Here is a 21,944-nt window from a genome sequence, read left to right as displayed (position 1 = left end):
ATCCATGCACACCCAACTATCCTGCAATCTCTTAACACTAACGCGCACTGTAGGGAGAGTTCATTAATTCACTTATTAAGTCTTAATCCACAGTGCTCTCCCTCCTTGTTTCTTAAGACGTTTGTCCTACCTTGGCCATTTTTGATGGGACCACTTCAAAGAGATGTGCTTGCTCCTAGCTATTTTCTCTAATTGCCTATCATTATTCACAGAAAGTAGCGGGGAATCCTCCTATTAACATAGAAAGCATTCAATTCCTGTTAACAGTAGCCATGTAAGATCTTGCAGGGCTCACCTCACTCTGGGAACACTCAGATTAGAGTATCTGTGGATCTTGGTGAAGAAAGCCATGGCGTGGATTTTCAACGCAGCACAGAGCACGCGTCCTCAAAGCAGCTAGAATAGCAAGTTGCTCTGTGAAAAACGGTCCCAGTCACACGTTCCACTGCTTCACAGCTCCAGCCCCTCTCACATCCTGTCCTCTCTTACATTAGACGCTTTGTAGCCTTGAGATTAATAACAGTTGTGAGTTCAAAGGCGGTAATGGAACTACTTCAGTTACTTGAGCCAAAATTTAACACAGATGTCTTCTGAAGTAGACTCACTGTTCAGTCACCATCTATTTCAGGATCAGAACTGACAACATTACCTGAAACTTTGATCTTCTTTAATTGGTTTAATTTCCTTTGTATAAAAACACGTTTGTATATACACGAGTGACAAGAAACAAATATTTACATATTATTATATATACAAAGTCTCAATACAGATGCTCACTTTTACAAAACAAATGATGCTAAAATCTGTCACACGTTTTCTTGAAAATTTTCAGTCTCTGGGGCATTAAGTTGGACCTGTCTTCTTACTGCAGTACATTTCATTAATAAAGCTTCTAAAGAAGTCCATTTACTGTGTGAGAAATACATTACATATTAGACATGAGTATTTACTGTAAGCACATGCAACCATAAAACAGAAAAAGTTATGGTTAAGGCACAATGCTCAATTTAGTGCTACTGTGCAATTGTCTAGGTACTCAAATGTAAAGAAAAAATAAAATAAGCTAGCTCAACTTAATACCATTTACTGGTAGCCCATACTGATGTCTGAAGTTCAGTCAAATATCACAGATACATACATGACCCAAGTCAAGATCCTGTAATGTGTAGAAATATTGTCCAGGAAACCCCCAGACTGCATAATTGGCTTATATGAAATGAAATATCAGATGGTAAGATGTGAGTGGTTGAATCCTTGTTCAGAAGACTACACTGCAAGTAAATATATACAACTACTAAAAATCCAAGTTTAAACAAACACGGCTAAAAATAAGCCTAATTTCTGACCTAAATTCAGGAAAGGTGGAATTGTAGGGACCAATGTCACATTCGCATGTGGATTTTCTAAAAACTAACATCATATCAAATCTGGTGTTTTCAATATGCTCCAGTGTGACTTTACTTTTAACTTACTTATTAAAAAAATAGCCACCTGATTCTGTAATAAACTAAGGTGCGTTAGGAGAACTAGCCATTCTCCAACCTCTTTAGAGACATGCTTAATGTAAATGAGCACTTAGTGGTTTACTAAAAGACTGCCCACATACATAAAGCATGTGCACAAACTCTGAGAAGTACGGGGACTCCAGCTAAATGCTGTAATAAAAGAGAAAAAAAGGAGAGTTAGTCTTCAAATACAATGGCTGGGTATTGGATGCTACTGGTATGTGTAGGCCTTCATAGACCATCAGTTACAGTAAAAATAGAAATATTTAAAAGGATTGAAGACTAAATAATTAAGGAAGCTCCCATGTATAGCACTGAATTACAGGGAGACCAAGTTTTAAGAAAAAAGACTGAGCACACTGAACAAGAGTACAACTGAGAATCCAATCTGATTCATGTGTAGAGAGTAATCTTCCTCCGCCGAAGTGGGTAGCGTCTTCTTTCTGGTGAATCTGCAGCTTTTTTTCTTTTTAGCAAAACATAAGGAATTTTACTGATATCAGCGTCTGTTGGTGTGACTTCTCCTGGTGATATGAAATCTTGGACATTATTTTCCTCCTTCGCCTTGCAACCAGCAAAGACTTCTTGCCGCAGCTTGCAGAGTTCCAAGGTTGGCTGCCAAGTTAATGCTTGGGAAAAACCTTCTGCTCTTTCTATTAGTGCTGGGAGAGACTGCAGAAACAAACCCAAGTATCTCAAGTTACATGGGAAAAGTAATGGTTACAATCAATGAAGTATGTTAATTAGATTCTGACAGGCACAAAAGCTTCCGTGTCTGCAGAGATGATCCTGAGGATGGCAGGTGAAGGTTGGGAACTCAGAGCTACCAGCCTAACAGTGACCAGGGCCTGCACTCAGAGGCCATGGAAAAGAGTGTGCCAAGTTTAAATACACCTTCATTACATCTCTAAGCTGAATAAGTATCACAGGAACACCCCAGTTCATGTCTAAGCTGGTACTGAAGTAATAGACATCACGTGCTATATGAAGTTGTACAGGTCTTCAAAAGTGGTTTTATTTCTCAGATGTGGTAGGTTCTAAAATCTCTGTAAAAAGTATTTCCTATAGCCACAGGGAAATCTTCCTTGTTACCATGCGAGGAGGGGGAATGCTTTGCAGATACAACTTCAGCAGTCCAAATCTAAAGATGTACTTGCTTCAAAAGTACAGATGCAGGCTTTTTTGTACAAAACTATAACCCAGATGAGTCAGAACTTCTATTTCGTGACATATTATCAGATCAAGAAAATAAAAAGAATATCCTCTTGGACCACACAGAGATCTCACCTTCATTGCTCCACTGATCTGTCTGGACGCTGTTTCTGCCACCTGCTTCAGATCTGTGATGTAAGCATCTACAGAAAAACATAAAGCCCAAATAAACTTCTGAAACTTAACTCCCTCCCCCTCCACTACTTGCTATCAGCCTCTTAGAAAATGGACAGAAAAGCAGTGGAGTCCCTGTATAAAACAAACCTACAACACAACCCTTTCATTATAGCATTGAGGATGACAGCTCGTATGTTTTATCTTACTACTATTACTCTTCATCACTCAAAATGTAGTAGTGTCTAGCAGTCTCAACTATAGCAAGCCACAAAGTTCTTTACTAGAAAACCTACAACTTATGCAAACCCTGTGACACAAAGACGGTATCTGATATAAAGGAAGAGAACATTTATAAAGAAAAAAAAAAATCTGTTTTCAAACCTTTCAAGCTCCTATTATATTTGATAAAATTACACAAAAGAAGGAGAATAAACACTGTGGAGAAAATTAGATGAAGGAAACCCATTTTAAGGAAGGGGAAAAAAATAATCTTACAGCTCCAACAAATCAGTTTTTACAATAAAGGCTACATTTTTTCTCCTGGCTTAACTTACCAAGCATTAACACCAAGAATAAAAAAGAACCAAGCATAAACAATATGAACTGCATTAATTCTGTTGGGTCAGTAAGGAAAGAAAGAAAACAAAGCTTTGAGGAACACTGAAGCAGAAAGCAGGCGCAGAATACAGGTAGAAAATGGCATATATTTGACTGCAATAGCAATATAGTAAGATCATCAACACAATATATACTTTTGACAATTGATTTACAAGCAATAATAATTCTGTACTCAAGAGTTTAACTCTTTATGTTATTATAAAACTGTTTTGCACATTCTCTGCCATTATTCAGTCTACAATGCTATGCCATCAACAAAAACTTAAAACCAGCAGAGAGCAAGCGTGCTGCTGGGAACTGAGCAACTTCACCTCCCCTACTATTATTTTTCTGTAGGGTTTCACCAGTGCCTGCAGTAGGGTACGTTAGATGGTGCACACACCCCTAAACCCTTTCAGGGTTAAACACAGTATTCTTCTTTGAAGTCGATCTCATTAGTGCTACTGAAGACAGTTTAGGTCAATCGCTGTATTCTAGTGCAGGCTGACAGTGATCCCCCTGCTGAAACGCAGTAAGCAGCAAGAGATGATGTTTTACTAAATTGTGTGTCCACATGCTCAGTGTGCTCATCAGACATGGTTCAGGAATGCATAAGCCCATGTATGAGCATGGATGCTAAAATGCACCATCATTCAGAGTCTGGAAGGAAAAACAACCCAACAGCAGCCTCTTTAAACACATCATAGAGGCCTATGATTAGACATTCTCTAAAAGAAGGGTATGTCCATAATGAAATATTCTTACAGTAGAGTATTAGAAGACTGGTGACCCTATGAAATAGCAAGAAAGGAGTTAAGTAAAAATAATTACTTGGATTAATTCCAGTTATACGGAAAGATTGACACACAGTTAAATGAAATTTGCCTGCAGGAGTTCAGCTTGACATGGACAGCACTATATTCCTCAGTGTTCAAGGCTTTCCAAAACATAGGGAAATGAAAAAAGGAAATGAAAGGTATTGAGTAATCTAAACATTTTTGGTTTCTGGCCACTGTACTTGCTAAACTGGGATACATAAACTTCCCAAAGACTATATAATACTAAAATTCAGCACAAAATCGATGCTATCTTGGCTAGGACTTTGCTGTTACCAAACCTAAAAAGGCAGTACCATAGTGCCAGCTGTTATGTAATCAATTCACATCAGAAAAGTATAGATCTGGTCACTAGAAACCAAAAGAAACCCAGATATGAAGTGACGCTCTTTACTGCTCTTTTTGGCTGCTTTGCTGCACAGGCTGGCATTTATGAAAGCAGTGTCTCCTGTTTACAAAGAGGAAACGATGCCTAGAATGAAGTCAGATCAGCAGTGTGAGAACTAGATGATTAAACTCAGCTTCTCAAACTTTAACACCACTGCTTGTTACACCAGCTTTACATCATGTGCAATAACCCGTAGTGAGGGTTCTGTAACCATGCTTTTAAACCTAGAACAGCATCGGTAAATTCTGTCAATTTTCAATACTTAACAGGCAAGACAAAACTTTCAATTTCTTAAGGCCAGCCTCAAAAAAGCACATGCCAATCACCAACTGCAAAATACACCTCCTTGTTCCAAGGAGTTTGTAGATGGAATCTTTGAAAAGCATGTAGCAAACCTACCAATACTGTTTGCAGTTTTGTTTCTTCGTCAACCCTTACAAATAACACAGGCAGGTTAAAATTTGATGCCTATTTTGCAAATTAGGAGAGTCAACACTGCCATCAGTGAATACTACACAACTGCTTTCAATTCCCTGAAGAAACTGGCTGATTAGGAAGAGAGACTGAAGCATTTCTAGTATTCATGTAAAAGAAACACAAGAACGGTCAAAGTATAATGTCAGCGATCCATCTAGTTCCCCATCTGGCCTCCACCACTGGCGAAGGAAAGAAGTAAGAAAACCTATAGAGGTTAGCTCTGTGACAATTCCTACCCAATACCCACACAGCAGCTCGCTTCTGCCTTTAAATACAGTGCCTAACAGCAGGCAGCACTTAGAAGAGGAGAAAGGGGCACAACAAACTGATGCATGCAGTTAGACATACATTCAGTTATGATAAACTATTTTAGTTAATTATTTAAACAGTCAATAATTTTAAACAAGATTAAAAAAAGCTTCTTAAACATTTACAGCTAGCTAGTAAGGTAGGTAGTGCTTCCTCAGCACAGTTGCTCTCCCCATGAAATCTGTACCTTGAGAAGGCTGTGACTTTATCTCTTCTGGTGTTATGACAGGCTGGTACAGCTTCTGCATTAAAAAAAAAAAAAAAAAACACCAGAGGAAAAATTCTGAAATATACTCTTGGTTTAATATCTAACATACACATAAGCAGTCAGAACAATGGAGAAAGGCTAATATAAGAAGATGGCAGTGGAATTATTTAGATAAAGAACGCATGACAGGTACAGCTTATAGATACTCAGTTACTGGAAACAGTGTTCTGGTTAACACAGTTAAGTTCACTGCAAACACATCTCCAAAATCTGCTTCAGTTTGCAGAATTCTAATTATTAAAGCATGAGAACTAAACTGAAATCCAGGCATTTTGGAAGAAGCATTGCCACCTGCTGCACAACTGAGGAAAAAGAGCTGCTCTGGCTTTCAAGGAGCCATTCACAAAAACAGTATGCTTTCACAGAGGAGCAAACTTAAACAAAGGGTACATTAAGACAAAAAACTAAGAAAAAGAAAACTGTTTAAATGACTACATTCTAGCCCTGCAATTATTTATGCATGAATAAGAACACTCTCCTTCACAGACCAGGCTCTCTAGCTCTCTGGTCCTACTGTGTCTTGTGACTTGACATCAGTTAATTGTGATATGAAGCTAACTAATAATAAATAATGAATAAAACTAGTATTTAGTTATGTTAAAGGTAGAATTAGAAGTGATTACCAGGAAAAAAGGAAACAAAGCAAAGACATGGGCATGTACATGATATTATCTGCGAGTTAATGTTTTTCTCCACTTCAGGAACTGTCCCTCACACAACCTTCTTCAACCAAGACAAGTAGGAGGAAAGTTAATTATTCCTCCCTGTAGTTTTACCAAAGAAATTTTCACAGCTCACACATCTTCTTAGCAAGTTTATAGTAACAGATCCAAGCAGAAGAACAAGCACTGCTTGCATTATCCTCAAACATAACAGACTGTATTGACTGAAAACCTACAGGATGATCCCTTGCTTTGGCAATTATATAGACATCACCACACTAAATGAGTGGTTCTCTGCAGATAAACTGCAGTTAAATACCAATTCATAGCTGCTCTTTATGCCTCAGAAAACAGGCATCACAGGAGTAGATAGCGTCAAAAAAGAACATAAAAACTCCTCAACCAAAAGCAGAGAAACCACTAGTACATTCGTAAAGTAGCTGAGAGGGGAAGAAAAAGCCACTTCATTTACAGAGATAAACTAAAAACTTTCTATATTTTGCAGACATTTTTAATTAAAATAATCATCTAGTTGTGGCAGTGTAAAATTTAAAGAGGTCAGCAACAGCAAAAAGGTAGCATGAGAGGCATTCTAAATAACTAATCCACTTTGGGACTCAGGTAGAACATAGTTTTCATTTTGCAGAAAGATCAAAAGGTCTTGTTAAATCTCGGTGTTATGCAATAGCATATTTTATTCTAGTGGATTTTTTTTTGTTTGTTTGTTTTACATACCTGGTATATTGACAAAACAGAGATCACAGAAGGCAATGTATGTTAGAAAATACCTCAGGCTTAAGACAAATATGTACCCATGCACTTTTACTTACTGTAAATCATTTGTGTCTGGCTAACCTAGATAGTTACTTTTGTGAATTTTAGTCCTCAAAAATGAAATGCAGGCTCTTAACTTTCCAAAAAAATGTCCCTGCTTTCTTTAGCATAGAACCATAGAGGTTGGAAAGGGCCTCTAAAGATGGTCTAGTCCAACCCCCTACAGAGAGCAGGGCCAACTAGAGCAGGTTGCTCAGGGCCTCATCTGGTCAGGTTTTGAGTACTCCAAGGATGGAGATTCTAATCTCACTGGACAACCTGTGCTAGTGTTTGACTACACTCACAGTTCTTTTTTTTTTTTTTTTTTCCAATGGTTAAATAGAATTTCCTGTACTTCTGCTTGTGTCCACTGTCTCTTGTCTTTTTTTTTTTTTTTCTAAAGGAAACTGACTCTAATTAATTGGCAGGTAAGCAAAAGGCAGGCCTAATGTAAGTGCAGGAAAGAAATTTAGCAACCAAGGACACGATTGGGTTGTTTGATGCCAGTAAGTACTTTACACTCAGTGTCAAAAAAACAGAGAAATTACTGCATCTATTCATTAATCCATATTATTAATTTTTTTTTTATTTCTTTATTGAAAGTACTTACTCAATGTAGTTACTAGCTCAACAAAAGCACTTAGGAAAACACAGACATCTTTCTAACAGTCATATACCACACATGATAATATCTGTATGTATGTATCATAACATTTAGTACTTCAACCAGCCTTCAGCCAAGGATTTTAGAAACCCAGATTTGACATGATAAATAGGTGTATACTGGCTTGTAAATCGTCAATCATCAGGTTGAAACAATCTGCTTAAATAATTTGCTGCACTGTGCCACAGGCCCAATTCACTCATGGTCACAAGGCTCTGTAGTAACCCTCATTTTACCGAAGAACCAATTAATGCAAAACCCAATTTCATTGTATGACAAAGAATCAAAAGCAACTATGGGAAGGAGCTTAAAGGTCAACACTGGATGACTTACTTCTTCAAGTTACACAAGGTCAGCAGCTACCATATGCAAAGGTTTTCTGAAAATCTGAGGTTACTCACCAACATCTCTTGCTCTGCTTTCATAGTCTGGATAGCATGCATCAGTATCTTTTTAGGCCACTGCTTACGCTTTGTTGTTGTCTCTACTATTAGTTCATCAAATCGATCTTCAAGAACTTTAAGGCTGGAACCTAAAAATGACAGACACACAGAGTTATTTAGGAACTCTCCTACTTTTTTTTTTTTTTTTTAATTTGAGACAAAAAAAAAAAAAGCGCTTTAGATCTGAAATAGGAAATCATACATGACTATCAAAGAGGACCTAAATATGTCTTGAATCTCCTTGTTAAGGTGATACAGAAATTGGAGTGCAACTTTACACTTGCCAGTTACTTTTGAAGTAAATGAGCTGGGGGGCAGGGATGGGGAGGCAGAAAACCACCTGGGGAAAAAAAAAAAAATCAAAACCTTATTTCTCTATGAAGTCTGAATCTATGAATAAAGTCTCACAAAGAAATGGGTACCTGTTGAGATAACTTGGTTTTCAACGGAAGGAAAGCAAGATGCATCAAGAAAAATGATGCAATTTACTAGCATTAAACAAACACCAACTGTCCAAACAGTAATTTGAAGACTAACTGATTTTATAACATATAAAACATAAATATACAGTTTAATATCACAATATACAGCACCACTTTAATGAAACGGGATTCCTGGAAACACTGCATTCTGATGACATCTGTAATTAGTCACAAATAGTTTGCAAAAAACCAAAGCATGTCTGCTTTCAACATCTGAGGCCGAAGGGACTGTATGTGGCAGGAGCTAACTTTAATAACTTGCTTTTCCAACCTTGAGATTAGACTAAATACCTAGAACATAGTTTCAACTGTCAACCGGTGTTTTTAGTACTGTTATCTTACTAAAGGCACCTAGCTTCTCCAAGATTGCAATTAAACTTAACAATGTTAAAAGCTGGTTTCAAAATGTAGATAAGTAAATGCCTGCACTTTCCTGACATCAAATGTCATCATCACAAACTATAAAAGAGTTATAGAAGAAAACAGACTTAACTGCTCAATCTTATATTCTAACTGTAACTGAAATGTAGTGCATATTTCTATATTCTTCCATCTGCTCACTCCCCTAATTTTTCTCCTCCAGTGGAGATCTGAAACACTGACAATAGTCTTGTTTTTTTATTTTTTAATTTAATTTTGCAAACTTCTTAGCATTTAAATTTACTGTTACTGCTACCATGTTAAGCACAACTTTCAAGCCATGCTGTTTACAATCTGGTGGTAAAGAATGGATTTTGAGCACCCTCTCTTGGTCAACTGGTGCAGAATCAGGCGACTGTGAACCTCAAAGGCAAAATCAAGGTTTTAAGAGTTTGTGGGTTTGTCCTGTGTGTTTGTTTTAGGATCACCATGAAATCATTTAAGTATAGAGAGGAAAGTCTCAAGCCACTGGTTAGATTAAACACCGAAGGCACAAAACGCCAGATCACTTGGTAATTCAAACTGGATCAGAGATAAGCATATGAGTAAATTTCTGTCAAATTAAAAGGCACAATACAGTCCTTACACCTGCTTTATGCCAGCTGTAGGAAGATGACAGTATCTGATCTGACATAAAGTTAGACTTGTACAGACAAAGGATAATTTACTGAAAATAACATCCATCTAGGCAAAGTTTTCCTGTCAAGAATTTTTGAACAAATTTGAATTAGTGAAGTGAGCCTGAATCAGTTCAGCATTTTGCATTGTGAGACCAGTGCATTTTTGACCTTGTAGTCAAAGGAGCTGGAGTTTTACCATTCTAGAACTACAACTGCAGAAGCTGCCTAACCAAAAAACAGTTCAAGGAGCTCTTTCTCCATAGCCAGCTCAATATAGCTGTATTTTCAGCTTTGTGCAAGTGTAAAAAGCATCAAGTCGGAGGCAAAGAACATCTAACGCTAACACAGGTGAGCAAATGAATCACGTTGAAATTTCCTTTGGACACCAGATACCAAGAATCTCCACAACAATTACCTCAAAAGACAATAATTATAAACATATTGTATATATTACATATAAATATATGGCTATATAGCAATTTTAAGTATTTACTTAATTTGTAAATTAGTAGCAACAAACATATTAGTCAGGAAGAGATCTCGACCAATGTCCCCAACATGAGGTCATTCAGGCTGGAACAGCCCTCAAGAGGGCTCTCGTGACTCAAACCTCCTGCTCAAAACAGGGTCAACACCCAATTCAAAACAGGTTGCTCGGTACACTTTTGTCCAGTTGGCTCCTGGAAGCTTCCAGTGCTGGAGGCTACACAAGCTCTCTGGGCAACCTTTTCCAATGCTCAGTTATCCTAATAGCGAATTTTTACTTCCTTACATTAAGTTAGAACCTCTCCTTTTAATTTATGACCCTTGCCTCTGTGAACTCAATAAACAGCCTGGCTACATATTCTCAGTAATCCCCTCATAGGTACTGGAAGGCTGGCTTGTCTTCTCTGAGCTAAACTAGCCCAGTTCCTTCAGCTTCAACTCAATGGCAAGCACTCCAAGTCCCCTGGCCGTCTTGGCAGCCTGTGATGAACTCACTCCAGTTTACCAATAATGTCTCTATACTGGGGAGTCCAAAAATGAGTGCACTACTCCAGATGTGCTCTAGTAAGTGCAGTGTAAAAACAAATAATCATTTCCTTGGATCTGCTGACGACAATCCTGTTAACACAATATACTAGGCTGGCTCAGCATTAGTCCACCCATAGCCCCAGGTCCTTTTCATCCTGTACCCCTGCAGAGGGTTGCCCCTTCCCAGATTTAGGGCTTTGCTTTTTGTTCTTGTTGAATTTCACAAGATTCCCACAGATACGTTTCTCCAGCCTGTTTATGATCCCCTGAGCAGGCCTGCCCTCAAGCACATTTACTTCATGACACCCTGGCAGATGTCGGCTGCAAAGAGGTGAAGGCACCTTCCCTCTCCTCCTCCAGGTCATGGATAAAGGCATTGCACAGAACGGGTCTCAGAGCAGACACCTGAGGAACTCTGCTTGTAATCAGCCCTGAGGTAAAAGTATGAACCATTAAATAATTAAATATGACCCTCTCAGCTCAATGATCTAGCCAGGAGTCTCATATACCTAGACCATAACATCCCTGCTTGGATGTTCTGGGAGACTGGCATTAAATACTGGAGCAATTCCAATGGAAGAACACCAAGAGGGTTGGCGTCCAGAGTACATGAGGTATGAGAAGCAGCTGAGGGAGCTGGGTTTATTCAGCCTGGAGAAGAGAAGGCTAGAGGGTAATTTAATGGCTACCCTCAGCTACCTAAAGGATGGTTCTAGAGAGGAGAAAGGCAAGCTCTTCTCAGAAGCGTGCAGCAAAAGGACGGGAGGCAACAGATACGTTACAGTAAAGTAAATTCCCATAGGCTACAGGAAGGAAAATTTTCACCATCAGGGCGGTCAAATGCAGACACTGACTGCCCAGAGAGAGTGGGAAGCCTCCAGACTTGGATCTCATTGCTGTGTTCTAGCTTTAAGAATAGACCATCTTACCCCATTCCATTAAACGTTGTATACTTCCTTTGTTCAGATAAGAGAAGCTGATGAAATAGTACACTACACCTCCCGAATGAAATATTTTGCTCTGAAATGCCAACTTTCTAAAAAGCTTGCTGTAGACTTTCCAGCAAGACAGCTGCCATTAAACGTAGCTAAACCTTTATTTTTCCCATGTTACTACCAGACACGCTGGGAGTCTAAGCTACTTTTCTCTAGTAGTCTAGAGCAGATCCTATAAGTTAGGTAGGCACCACACTAGTAATAGCTGGAACTTTTGCCCCAAGATCTGCAAGGATCTTGACAGAAATGTCAAACAAGCAACGGTTCTTCAGATAAAGCACTTTACCCTTTCCTTTTCTCTTGGATACAGGACCCTACACGTCTTGGTTACCCTTCATTTACGAACACTGCTCTGTGAGAATTGTGCTCTTGCTGGAGGCTGACTTCACCTGCTCCGTGAGCATCCTTACCACCTCAGACAGCTGGGGGAAAAACTGCCCTAGTATTAAAAGTAGCACATGCAAAAACCAAAACAAGACCATCCAGCAGGAAATTAATGGAAACCACCGCATACCGCTCTGCAGCTGGGAGTCACCCAAAGTCTCCTCCCAGGGCTGCCCATTAATGGTAACGTTCTCCCGCACCGCCGTTTCGAAGATCTGAAAGAGAGGGGAGAGCTTGAGAAGCCGTCCTTCGGGCACCGGTCCGCGGCGTCTGCACCTGGAAAGGCCCCTCCTGCCTCACCGCCCTGCCCGGGCTGGCCACCTCGGAGAAAACCGCGACACAAACCCGCTAAGCTAAAAGGGCCGACGCCGTGGGGCCCCGGCAGAGAGCTCGGAGGCGAAACCCCGCAGCGCAGCGCAGCCCCGCTCCCCCCTCAGCCTCACCCACAGCACGTCTTCGGCGGCGGGGGACCCGCCCGGCTGCCCCTGGGCCAGGGCCCGCACGAAGGGCGCGCAGAGCGCCATCACCTCGCTCAGGCCGCGCCCCGAGCAGCACCGCACCCGCGGGTCCCGCCGGGCGCTGGCGGCGGCCGCCTCCTCCCCATCCCCCGGCGGCGGCGGCAACAGCGGCGGCGCCGGGCCGGCCGCCATTTTCCGCCTCGGTCGCAGGGAAAATGCCGGCCCGGAAGCGAAACCCGCGGCCTCCCCGCCTCTTCCCCTCAGCCGCGGGCGCGGCATGGCGGCGGCGGCGGTGGGGCCGGTGGATTGCCACTGCCACCTCGCCGCGCCCTGCTTCCAGGCGGTGAGGCGCGGGAGGGTGGGTGTGGGCGGGTGCGGCGGCGGCGCGGCCCGTCCCGTCCCGTCCCGTCCCCGGCACTGAGGTGGTGTGTGTGTCTCTCGCAGGACGTGGAGGCCGTGGTGCGGGAGGCGGAGCAGGTGAGGCGGCTGGCAGCCACCCTCTCCCCGCTCCCGCCCGGCCCCAGCGCCGCGGCCTCAGCGGGGCGGGGGTTTCTCTCCGCTGTAGGCGGCCGTGTCGGCGCTGCTGGTGGTGTCGGAGCAGGCGGGGGAGTTCCAGAGCGTCGTGGAGCTGTCGGAGAGGTGCGAGGACGGCGGGGCGGGGGGGGGGGGTGCCCGGCGCCCACCTGCTTCCCGGCCGCGGGGTCCGCGCCTCGGCGGGAGCGGCTGGCGGCGTGGGATGTGCCGCGGGACGCGCTGCCCTCTTCCTCGCTCGGGCCAGCCGTTCTTTTTTGGCTTTAAACTCGCTTTTCGTGCGGTTTCTCACACCGCTGGTAACTGTACCGAGTCCAGGTTCCCAGGGTTCGTCTTGCCGTGCCTGGGAGTTCATCCGGTTCAGGAGGTTTCGCCAGAGGAGCAGCGCAGCGTTACTTTGAAGGTAAACTGCTGGCAAATTAGATTAGTGAAGCTATAAAACAGTGCTGGGATTGCTCAGGGCAGGCGAAGGGATGCTCTGGTTTGCTTGATTTAACTTCAGATCTGCCCAGTGATTTTTCTGTGCTTCAGAATACAGAAGACTCAGCGGACCAAATCCCAGGGTAGCCTAGCACATCCATTTGTCCCTGTTAGTCCTAAAGCAGAATTGTTCACTGGAGTCATCTGGCCAGGTTACTGCAGTGAGTTTTAAAAATCCCAAGCGAGTGCTTTGGTTACAGCTAACAGCACGCGTGTGTGTTGGCAGATGTCCCTTTACTAGCATGGGAAGTGGAAGGTGAGCCTTTGTGCCCTTAGCCTGAAAAACTTGGAGAGCTGTTTGCAGCCATTTAATGTTACCAGGCTTTTTATGGGCCTTGTTTTATTTACTGTGGAAAGATAACTTGAAATGAAGGGTCAGCAGGTAAAGGAGGGAAATCTTAACAGGTTTCTAAAATGCATCTGACCCCACAGGTCTCAGTAACAGCAGGTTTTAAGGTACAGAATTTAAGGACAACAAAGGAAACTCCAGTTACTCTTAATGCTGAGTTCATGCGCCTTCCATCTTGAAAGGACAGCGATGGTTGCATTTTAATTTGTTCTTGCAGGATCTGGATGCTGCATTGCCGCTTATAGAACTCTACAAAGATAAATTGGTGGGGATTGGAGAAGTAAGTAGAATTCTGTACCTTGTTTAATTGTCTGTGGCTTCAGCAGCATCTGTCACCAAAATTACAGAAACTTAGTGAATGCTTGGTTTTGTATATGTAATAGGTATTGGTATCAGTCTGAACAAGCGCAAAGTCTGATTTGCAACTCTCTTAATGTGCTTTCCTTCAGAGACTTGCCTGATTCCCTCTTTTCCTTCATTATCATTATTAGGAAATAGATGACATTTATGCTGGTGGATTTAGATTACATAATTATGCTATATCTTCTTATACCCATATGTCTTTTGACCTGTTCTCTGGCACAGTGAAGTGTTGACTCACAATGTTATCCTCATTCAGATCCTTCCTGCCTTCTTCCCTGAAAAAGTTAGGTGAAGCTATGATTTCAGTACACCTCACTGACTTGTATAGTCCTTTTTTCTCGTATTGCCTCATCTGTCTGCCTTCATGTGTTGCCTCCTGTCTTATATTTGTTTATAAACTGATTGAGGCTTGAAAGCTTTAGGGTAGAGTCCTGCCTCTTTTGTGTGTGGGTACTAGAGGGACTTACGACTGGTTCTCTACTGGCTGTAGAAAAAGCAGCTACTTAGGTTTGTAGCTAAATTTGCCGTGTTGTACTTCTACTGTATATCAAGGACTTTTGTTGGTGTAACTGTGAATGGGGCTGCTTTGACAAACTTTAAATTTTGCCTGAACGTGTTTAAATCAAAAAAGTATAGAATTAATAAGTAATTTTTGTTGGAGATGGGACTAAAGCTACAGGTTCAAGTCAGAAATTTTACTTGTATTGGAGATCCAGATTAGAGATTTAGTCTGAAATAATATTCAATAGAATATAACCCCCGAGAAAACCAGTTACAGATTAAAATGTTAAATATACTTGTTAGTGACTGTCTGCCCATAGATGCTTTCATAGTTGAAAAGCTTATGGTTGAGAATGGATGCCTTTCTGAGTTGAGAGAGCTACAGTTGAGCTCATTTTAACTGCAGTCTCTAGTATATATATTTTGAAATGGCTTGCAGTTTTGAAGCTTTTTTTGCCTTTATAGATGGTATTGTGGTTTAGTCAAGCATTAGGTCTGTACATTTTTCTCACTTCTCTTCTTGTACTGTAGGTTGGACTAGATTTCACTCCCAGATTTGCCAGCATGGATGAACAGAAGGAAGGACAAAGACAGGTTTTGATCAAGCAGATTGAGTTAGCAAGAAGACTGGATTTGCCTTTGTAGGTTTTGTTTATACTAGTAGGAGAATTTGCCAGATTTCAGTAACATGTGGAAATATTCCCAGGATTTATAGTTACCAAGAACTTTTCTTACATGGATTAAAATGGCATTGGTGTCCTGTCAGTCTCCAGTTTGATATTTTATTATAGAATTTTTCGTACTGCATATACTTGCATACAGTGATCTTCTGTGTCCTGTCCTCGCTATGTTTTTGCTATATCTTCACTGTAGCTAAAATGATTCATATATACGTATCTAGATTTTTTTTCCTGATAAAAGGTGTAATACAGATTAATTATTTTCATCCCAAATTGTTAATTCATTTGTGTTTACGAAAAAAAAAGTATTTTGCTGAATTCCCTAATGCTGAGCCTCTCCTTGCTGTGCAGAAATGTGCATTCCCGCTCAGCTGGAAGGCCAACTATTAATCTCCTAAAGGAACAAGGTATGTTTTCAATGCATTCTCTCCATCATGGCTTTTGTCAATAGAGTGTCTTTAATTGTGCCGTGACTTCACATCAGTTTGTGTACATGAAACTTGTGAGGAATAGTGCAGAGATTCTGTATTCATTCTTTATGGGACCGAGGTCCCATTGGAAGCTGACATCCCAGACCTATGATAAACACTGCTAATGATTTGGTTTGCTTCTTTTGTCTGAGGTGCTACAAAGGTGTTGCTCCATGCATTTGATGGGAAGCCATCTGTAGCGATGGAAGGCGTAAAAGCTGGATACTACTTCTCCATTCCTCCTTCTATTATAAGGAGTGAACAGGTAATGTTTAAAGGGGTTTGGTCTGTCTCAGTGCTTGGGGATTGCAGGTAATAGCTGACGGATTATCTTGACAGCAAGCATGACTGTTTTCACTGGGCAGCTCAGGAATATGCTTGTTTTTTAAGTCTGTACAGTTGGAAGTGGGACTGGCAGTACTCACGTACGGTTGCTGTCACCTGACACTTCTCAATAAAAGTTCCAGTTGCTTATAGCATTGCATGTTTTTACTTTGGCTACATTTCTACCTGGGGCTTTTGCTTTAGCTAGACATTTGGGGGGGAATTTTTGGCTAAAACAGTTCAGCTATTCCTGAGAATAAAAAGTTAAGAGAATAGGCATTTTTTTTCTCATTTTAATGTGGTTTCTGGTGAACTCTTCTCTGGAAGCTTCTGTCCCTGTACTGTTTTAGAGTAGGGATATGACATGTGGAAAAGGACTAGTTTCTATCTCAGTGCTATGGCACTTTCTGTTCAAAGGGAAATCTACTCACAATTGGCTAAATTACAGACAGACTTTTGGAAAATTGTGATTATCACGTGTGCCCAGCAAAGAAGCAGCTAAATTGCTTAAAGACGGCATTGGTCAGGTTAGGCCCTTGATTTAGTGAGACTGCTCTTTTAATTTCTACTCTGGACTGCTGCAAGCTATACTGACTTCCTATTTTGGCATAGCAGTCAGTTTCCATGCTGCACCATCATCACTTTCTGTGATAAGCTCAGGAAATGTAAGAAAGGAAAAGGCATGATTCAAGTGGAGGGGGTGTGAGAGATGGATAGAGATGGGGATGAGGTTAGGAACTTGGAGGAAAAAAACTCTGGGATTGAAGGGTAAAAGAAGAGATAGGAAAAAGGTACACAAATAGTATATATAAAGAAAAAGCAAATTAAAATTGCATTGGCAACTTTAAATATAGAGTACTTTGTGCAAGATAACTATGTGATTTAATAAATAACAATGGATTCAGTGTTTACATAGTAGTACTTCAGGTATATACCAAACAGGATAATCCTAATTTGAAGTGACTTCTTGAGCAGCTCCTTGTATTCTTGTTCCCATTCTAAAATTGATAAAATGCAGACGCTGGCACCAAAGTCTTCTGACATTCCTTTTAAATGCAGAGGCTATTCTCCCTTCATACATTTTTTTTTCCCCACAGGTCTAAGTACATAAAGTGTTTAATAGCTGTCTTATTTTCTTCAAGAAGCAGAAGCTTGTGAAGCTGTTACCTCTGGAAAGTATGTGCTTGGAAACTGACTCTCCTGCTCTGGGGCCTGAAAAACAGGTAAGTGATGGGGGTGATGGACTTCTATGTATATATATCTGAATCCACACCTTACGGAAATCAACTGCTGGCATGGGAGAGTGAAGTAGTGTAAGCATGGGTACAAGGGATGAAAGAGATTGCCAAGTGAAAATTTTGAGATGAACAAGCCAGTGTTGTTGAGGCTGGGAAAGGAGAAGAAATTCCAGGAATGGGCAAAGGGAAAAAATAATCTGAGGAGAATAAATACATGTAGTTTCTCTGGCATACATGCTGGAATGTGACTGAAGTTATGTCAGGAAGTACTGAATCTGAAACACCTGGGATCTGTTGGGGATCTGTAATTTGGTCTGCTTTTTTGTTTGTTTGTTTGTTTTCAGGTGAGAAATGAACCAAAAAATATTTACGTTGCTGCAGAATATATTGCCAAAATTAAAGGAATTCCAGTTGAAGAAGTTATAGAAGTGACTACACAGAATGCACTGAAAGTATTCCCCAAACTTCGGGACTTTCTTCGGATATAGCTTCAGAAACTGAAATATATAATATTGCAGAAGCTATTACTTATGATGTAATTAATAAAACTAGCATGCATCTTGTCTTAAAGTGAAGTTTTCCAATTGGGAAGTTCAAAGACCTTAGATATGCACCATTGTCATCTTTTGGATGTGATAAAGGCAGGTTTTTCGTTTGCATCTCTCACGTCCTTGAACAAATACTTCGTGAAGAAGAGCACCATAAAATTGTCAGTTTAGTTTCTCAAACTCCATGCTCAGCTGCTCCTAGCCTGGGAGATGGCTATGGTGTGTTGCTTAATGTCCCCCTCATTTCTTCCATTTCTTCTGACTGAAAGTCACAGAGTTACGGGCCCACTCGTTATATGAAAGCTCCTGTTAAGACTTGTAGACTGCGCATTTCTTTCTGAGCCATTAAAAAAACCACCTGGGTGGACATTCTGTCCTGTTGACTGGGCTCTGTGGTGCAGAAGTAACACCTCTGATTTTCAAAATACAGTTGGAAAGAATTCTATACCTTTTCCTCCTTCTCTCCTTTTCCCTTGTATACAGTAACTTACCAGTTGCTCAGATCTTGGCTATTTTGAGAAGGATTTGCTTTGCCTTTTCTGTATCAATTATTTTGTTGAATCATGTTCAAAGGAAAAAAAACTGAGTTTGATCTTATTTCAAGGACTTACTCTTCTGACTGCTCAGTGTCAGGAGATACAGGATGTGAAAGGGAGACAAGCCCAGTCTTGTGAGATCTTGGAGGTACTTGTCTGCTGTGGATTCTGCTACATGGGCCAATGTCCTAAAAACTGAATCTTGTGCTCCCTCACAGCACTTGTTTGGATGTGGGCCTGTTGAAAAAACAACCAAAATTTTGCTGACTATAAGCCAGCAATGAACAAGGCAAGTTATATATGACACTCAATTGTTTCAAGGGCCCCTAGGGAAGCAGAGGCTTTGTCTCCCTACTGGGAATTTTACTAGCTCAGTGAAAAAAACACATCGGTATTAACTTAGTCCATGACCACCTCAGGTACAAAATCATTCATCGTACCAGCTGATGGTGACTGCATTTGGCTTTAAGATTTGGGCATGTGTCCTATATCTCAGTACCTGTGTGATTTTTCAGGTTAGACTCCTTCCTGGTTAGAGCATCTTACTGGTTGCCCCTTTGCAAAATGGTTTGTAATGCCCTGTTCTGAAATCACCTGATGTTTGCCTTCTGGGGTGTAGGACACCCTCACAGCATGGCTGCAAGGCAAGGACTTGGGTTTTTTTCCCTGTTTTGAGGACAATGCAGGCAGAGAATTTTTTCCAGATAGTAAAACACTTATGGTTTCCTCTACATTGTCTTCCTCAATTTCTTAAAACTATGTTGTCAGAAGGTGTTTTTGCTGTCTTCAGCAGAAAAGCTGTGTTCCGCTTTTTGGCTAGAGTTAGCTTACTAAGTTTAAACATATGTTCCTAAACAATTCTTGGCCTGCAGCAAACAACCAATCTTGAATAATTTGTCTCTCTGACAACATGGATTCAGAGCAGCAAACACCTGAATCTTTGCTGAATGTTTGACCCAGAACAGTTAGAGCCATTTGTTATCCTGGATCTACAGGCACATTTTCCACTAAATTGGGTGAAGGACAGAGTTTACCTCCAGATGGTGCTAGGGAACAGGTGTGCAATAGTCTTAAGAATATTAATGTGATTGACTTTAACAATTAATAATCATGTTGTCATCGCAGATGCTAAATGAGTGTTATCAGGCAGCCTTATGTATGCTCCCAATATTGCATGGGAATGCAGTTATGTATGGAGATGCTCCCAGTAAAAAGTCAAGCAGTGTCCAAACGTTTGCAGAGTTTTGGCCTTATTATTATTCTCTATGAAATTCTTAGCCTTGACTGAAAACACTAGTTTTACAAAAAGGGGAATATCGAGTATTTAGTCTGCTCAAAAATCCCTCTCTCTGCAAGGGGGTAACATTGCTCTGGTTCAGGCTCAGCCTCACCATCAGTTGCCACCTGGCCCAAGCTCTTGAATCCCTTTTGCTGCTGCAGCACAGCAAAAAAACTGTGGAAGTGCTCACATTCTGCAGCTCCTGGCTGGGCAGGGTGCTGCTGAGGGCAGCCAGTCCACGTGTGGGCTATGAGGGGCTGGGTGGGTCAGCCTGGGCCCCCTTTTCATGCAGCAGCAGGGCCCAGAGGTGCTTGCAGCAGCAAGAGAGGGGGGCTGGGGCTGGGGAAGGAGGCACGGGGCTGCTCCCCCATGGGTGAGAGAAACCTGGCATTGCAGCAGCCATGGGTAGGGCGACCCTGGCAGAGGGCCTGTGATGAAACAGCTGGACTTTGTCCTCTCCTTAGACCTGTGGCGCCTCAGCTAAGTCATGGCGCAGGTGGCCAGGCACTCCAGGAGAGAGGCCGAGGAAGGCAGGACAGTTCATGGAGCTGTGTGGCTGCACACCAGGAAGCCCTCCATCCCCACAAAGGCTGGCCTTAGCAATATCAGTGTGTGTGCTGAACCCTGTTGCAGCTTCTTCGGTTGTCTGGACAAGCTATGTCCCCTCCTACGTAGCAAGGGACACTGGAGTGGCCAGGTACACGCTGTGGGAAGGACCCAGTGCAAATTTAGCTGGAGGCCATGTTTAGCTTTTGGGAAACCTGAGAGGAAATTAGAAAGAAAGCAGAGTTAGTGGAGCTCCAAGTTTTCTTTTCAATCATGCCACTAACTTGGGGAGACGCTAACAGCCCCAGTGATATCTGTCCCACAGAGATGGAATGGCACAGATGGTCTGCAGCAGTATGGAAAATAGTAGGTCCCAAGCTCCATCTGATACCTTCAGCCATCACCTTTCCCTGAGATGCTACAAACAGCAGATCTGATTGCATTTTGTACGACTCCTCATGTCTGCTTATCTTGCAGCATGTACATGATGTGATAGAAAAAATCAAGAAAAGTTTGAGATTTCTTTGGCATAATTAGTGCCTTCAGAATGTCTCACTCGTTAGTCAGTACCCTGTTATTGATGCAGCTCTGGCTCGTACAGCTTCTGCCAGGAAAAAAAAAGCCCCATGTTGCTTGGTTCTTTCCAGGCTTAAAATAATGCATGTAAATGCATTGTGTGCACTAGGGATTCCCACATGAGCAAGGGCTTACAGTGAGTGCACGGCTTAACACCAAGCATAAATAATGAGGGGGATGCAGGGTGACGGTAATAATGTGAAGGTACTTTCCACAGGCTGAGATGCAGAACTTGTAGATCTAGAGAGCTTCTAAAGTGGATTTGTCTGTCAATAGAGACAAAATAGTGGAGCAGTGTATGCCATCAGCAGCTATGACATCACACAGTTGTACTTTGCACCTTCCTTGTTCAGTGAGAGCCTTGAATCAACAGCAGGAGCTGGAAGGACACTAAAGTTGCAACTTCTCAGCTGGCTGGTGTCATTGCCCTTTCACCACTTGTGCCAAGCTCTTTGCAGGACTCATGTAGAACAAGACTGAAGTGATTTTGCCTGAAGGCCAAGTGACTTGCAAGAGTGGGGTGGGAACAGCAGAACTGAAAGGTTCAGCATAAGTCACTTGAACCCCTCAGATCCTGGAAACCCCCTCTGAGTTCAGGAGCCATGGCTAAGATTCTGTCTAAGGGCTCCATCTGTGCTCACTCAAATAGTTTCTGGAGGGCTGCAGGTGGACCATCCTCCTGGGGCCTTTCTTCGGAAACTTGTTTTTAGTCATGGACTAACAGGGCCTGAAACTGCTGAACTCTGGGACAAACTGTGAGGGTGATAACTTTTTCCAGATTTCGACATGGGAACAAGTAAGGAGATGGTGATGAGGCCAAGTGGATGATACGCTGTTTAATCCTGCTGTTTATTGTGAT

The 21,944-nt window shown here is 41.8% G+C and overlaps 2 protein-coding genes across 4 annotated transcripts; one reads left to right on the top strand and one right to left on the bottom strand.

Annotated features, from left to right (window-relative positions):
• Positions 1–1,197: 1,197 nt before the first annotated feature.
• On the bottom strand, positions 1,198–12,943 carry NSL1 (NSL1 component of MIS12 kinetochore complex). The gene is made up of 6 exons (XM_032989184.2): positions 12,650–12,943; positions 12,337–12,421; positions 8,250–8,380; positions 5,629–5,683; positions 2,793–2,860; positions 1,198–2,177 (listed from the first exon to the last, which is right to left on the bottom strand). The coding sequence occupies exons 1-6, from the start codon at positions 12,941–12,943 to the stop codon at positions 1,899–1,901; spliced, it is 912 nt and encodes a 303-aa protein (XP_032845075.2). The 3' UTR covers positions 1,198–1,898.
• On the top strand, positions 12,849–18,170 carry TATDN3 (TatD DNase domain containing 3). 3 transcript variants are annotated; one of them, XM_042789464.1, is made up of 10 exons: positions 12,849–13,007; positions 13,109–13,141; positions 13,230–13,303; positions 13,514–13,598; positions 14,242–14,304; positions 15,420–15,529; positions 15,920–15,975; positions 16,191–16,303; positions 17,508–17,585; positions 17,945–18,170. In XM_042789464.1, exons 1-10 carry the CDS (start codon positions 12,942–12,944, stop codon positions 18,086–18,088), a joined length of 822 nt encoding a protein of 273 aa, XP_042645398.1. In that variant the 5' UTR covers positions 12,849–12,941; the 3' UTR covers positions 18,089–18,170. The 3 variants fall into 3 exon arrangements, with proteins under 3 accessions (XP_042645398.1, XP_042645397.1, XP_042645399.1); XM_042789463.1 differs by having other exon boundaries at positions 17,505–17,585; XM_042789465.1 differs by lacking the exon at positions 13,109–13,141 and having other exon boundaries at positions 17,505–17,585.
• Positions 18,171–21,944: the final 3,774 nt, after the last annotated feature.

This window comes from Tyto alba, unplaced genomic scaffold (assembly GCF_018691265.1).
Source record: "Tyto alba isolate M040663 unplaced genomic scaffold, T.alba_DEE_v4.0 Super-Scaffold_16, whole genome shotgun sequence".
Classification (NCBI taxonomy): domain Eukaryota; kingdom Metazoa; phylum Chordata; class Aves; order Strigiformes; family Tytonidae; genus Tyto; species Tyto alba.
This window is presented reverse-complemented; position numbering and strand designations above follow the sequence as displayed.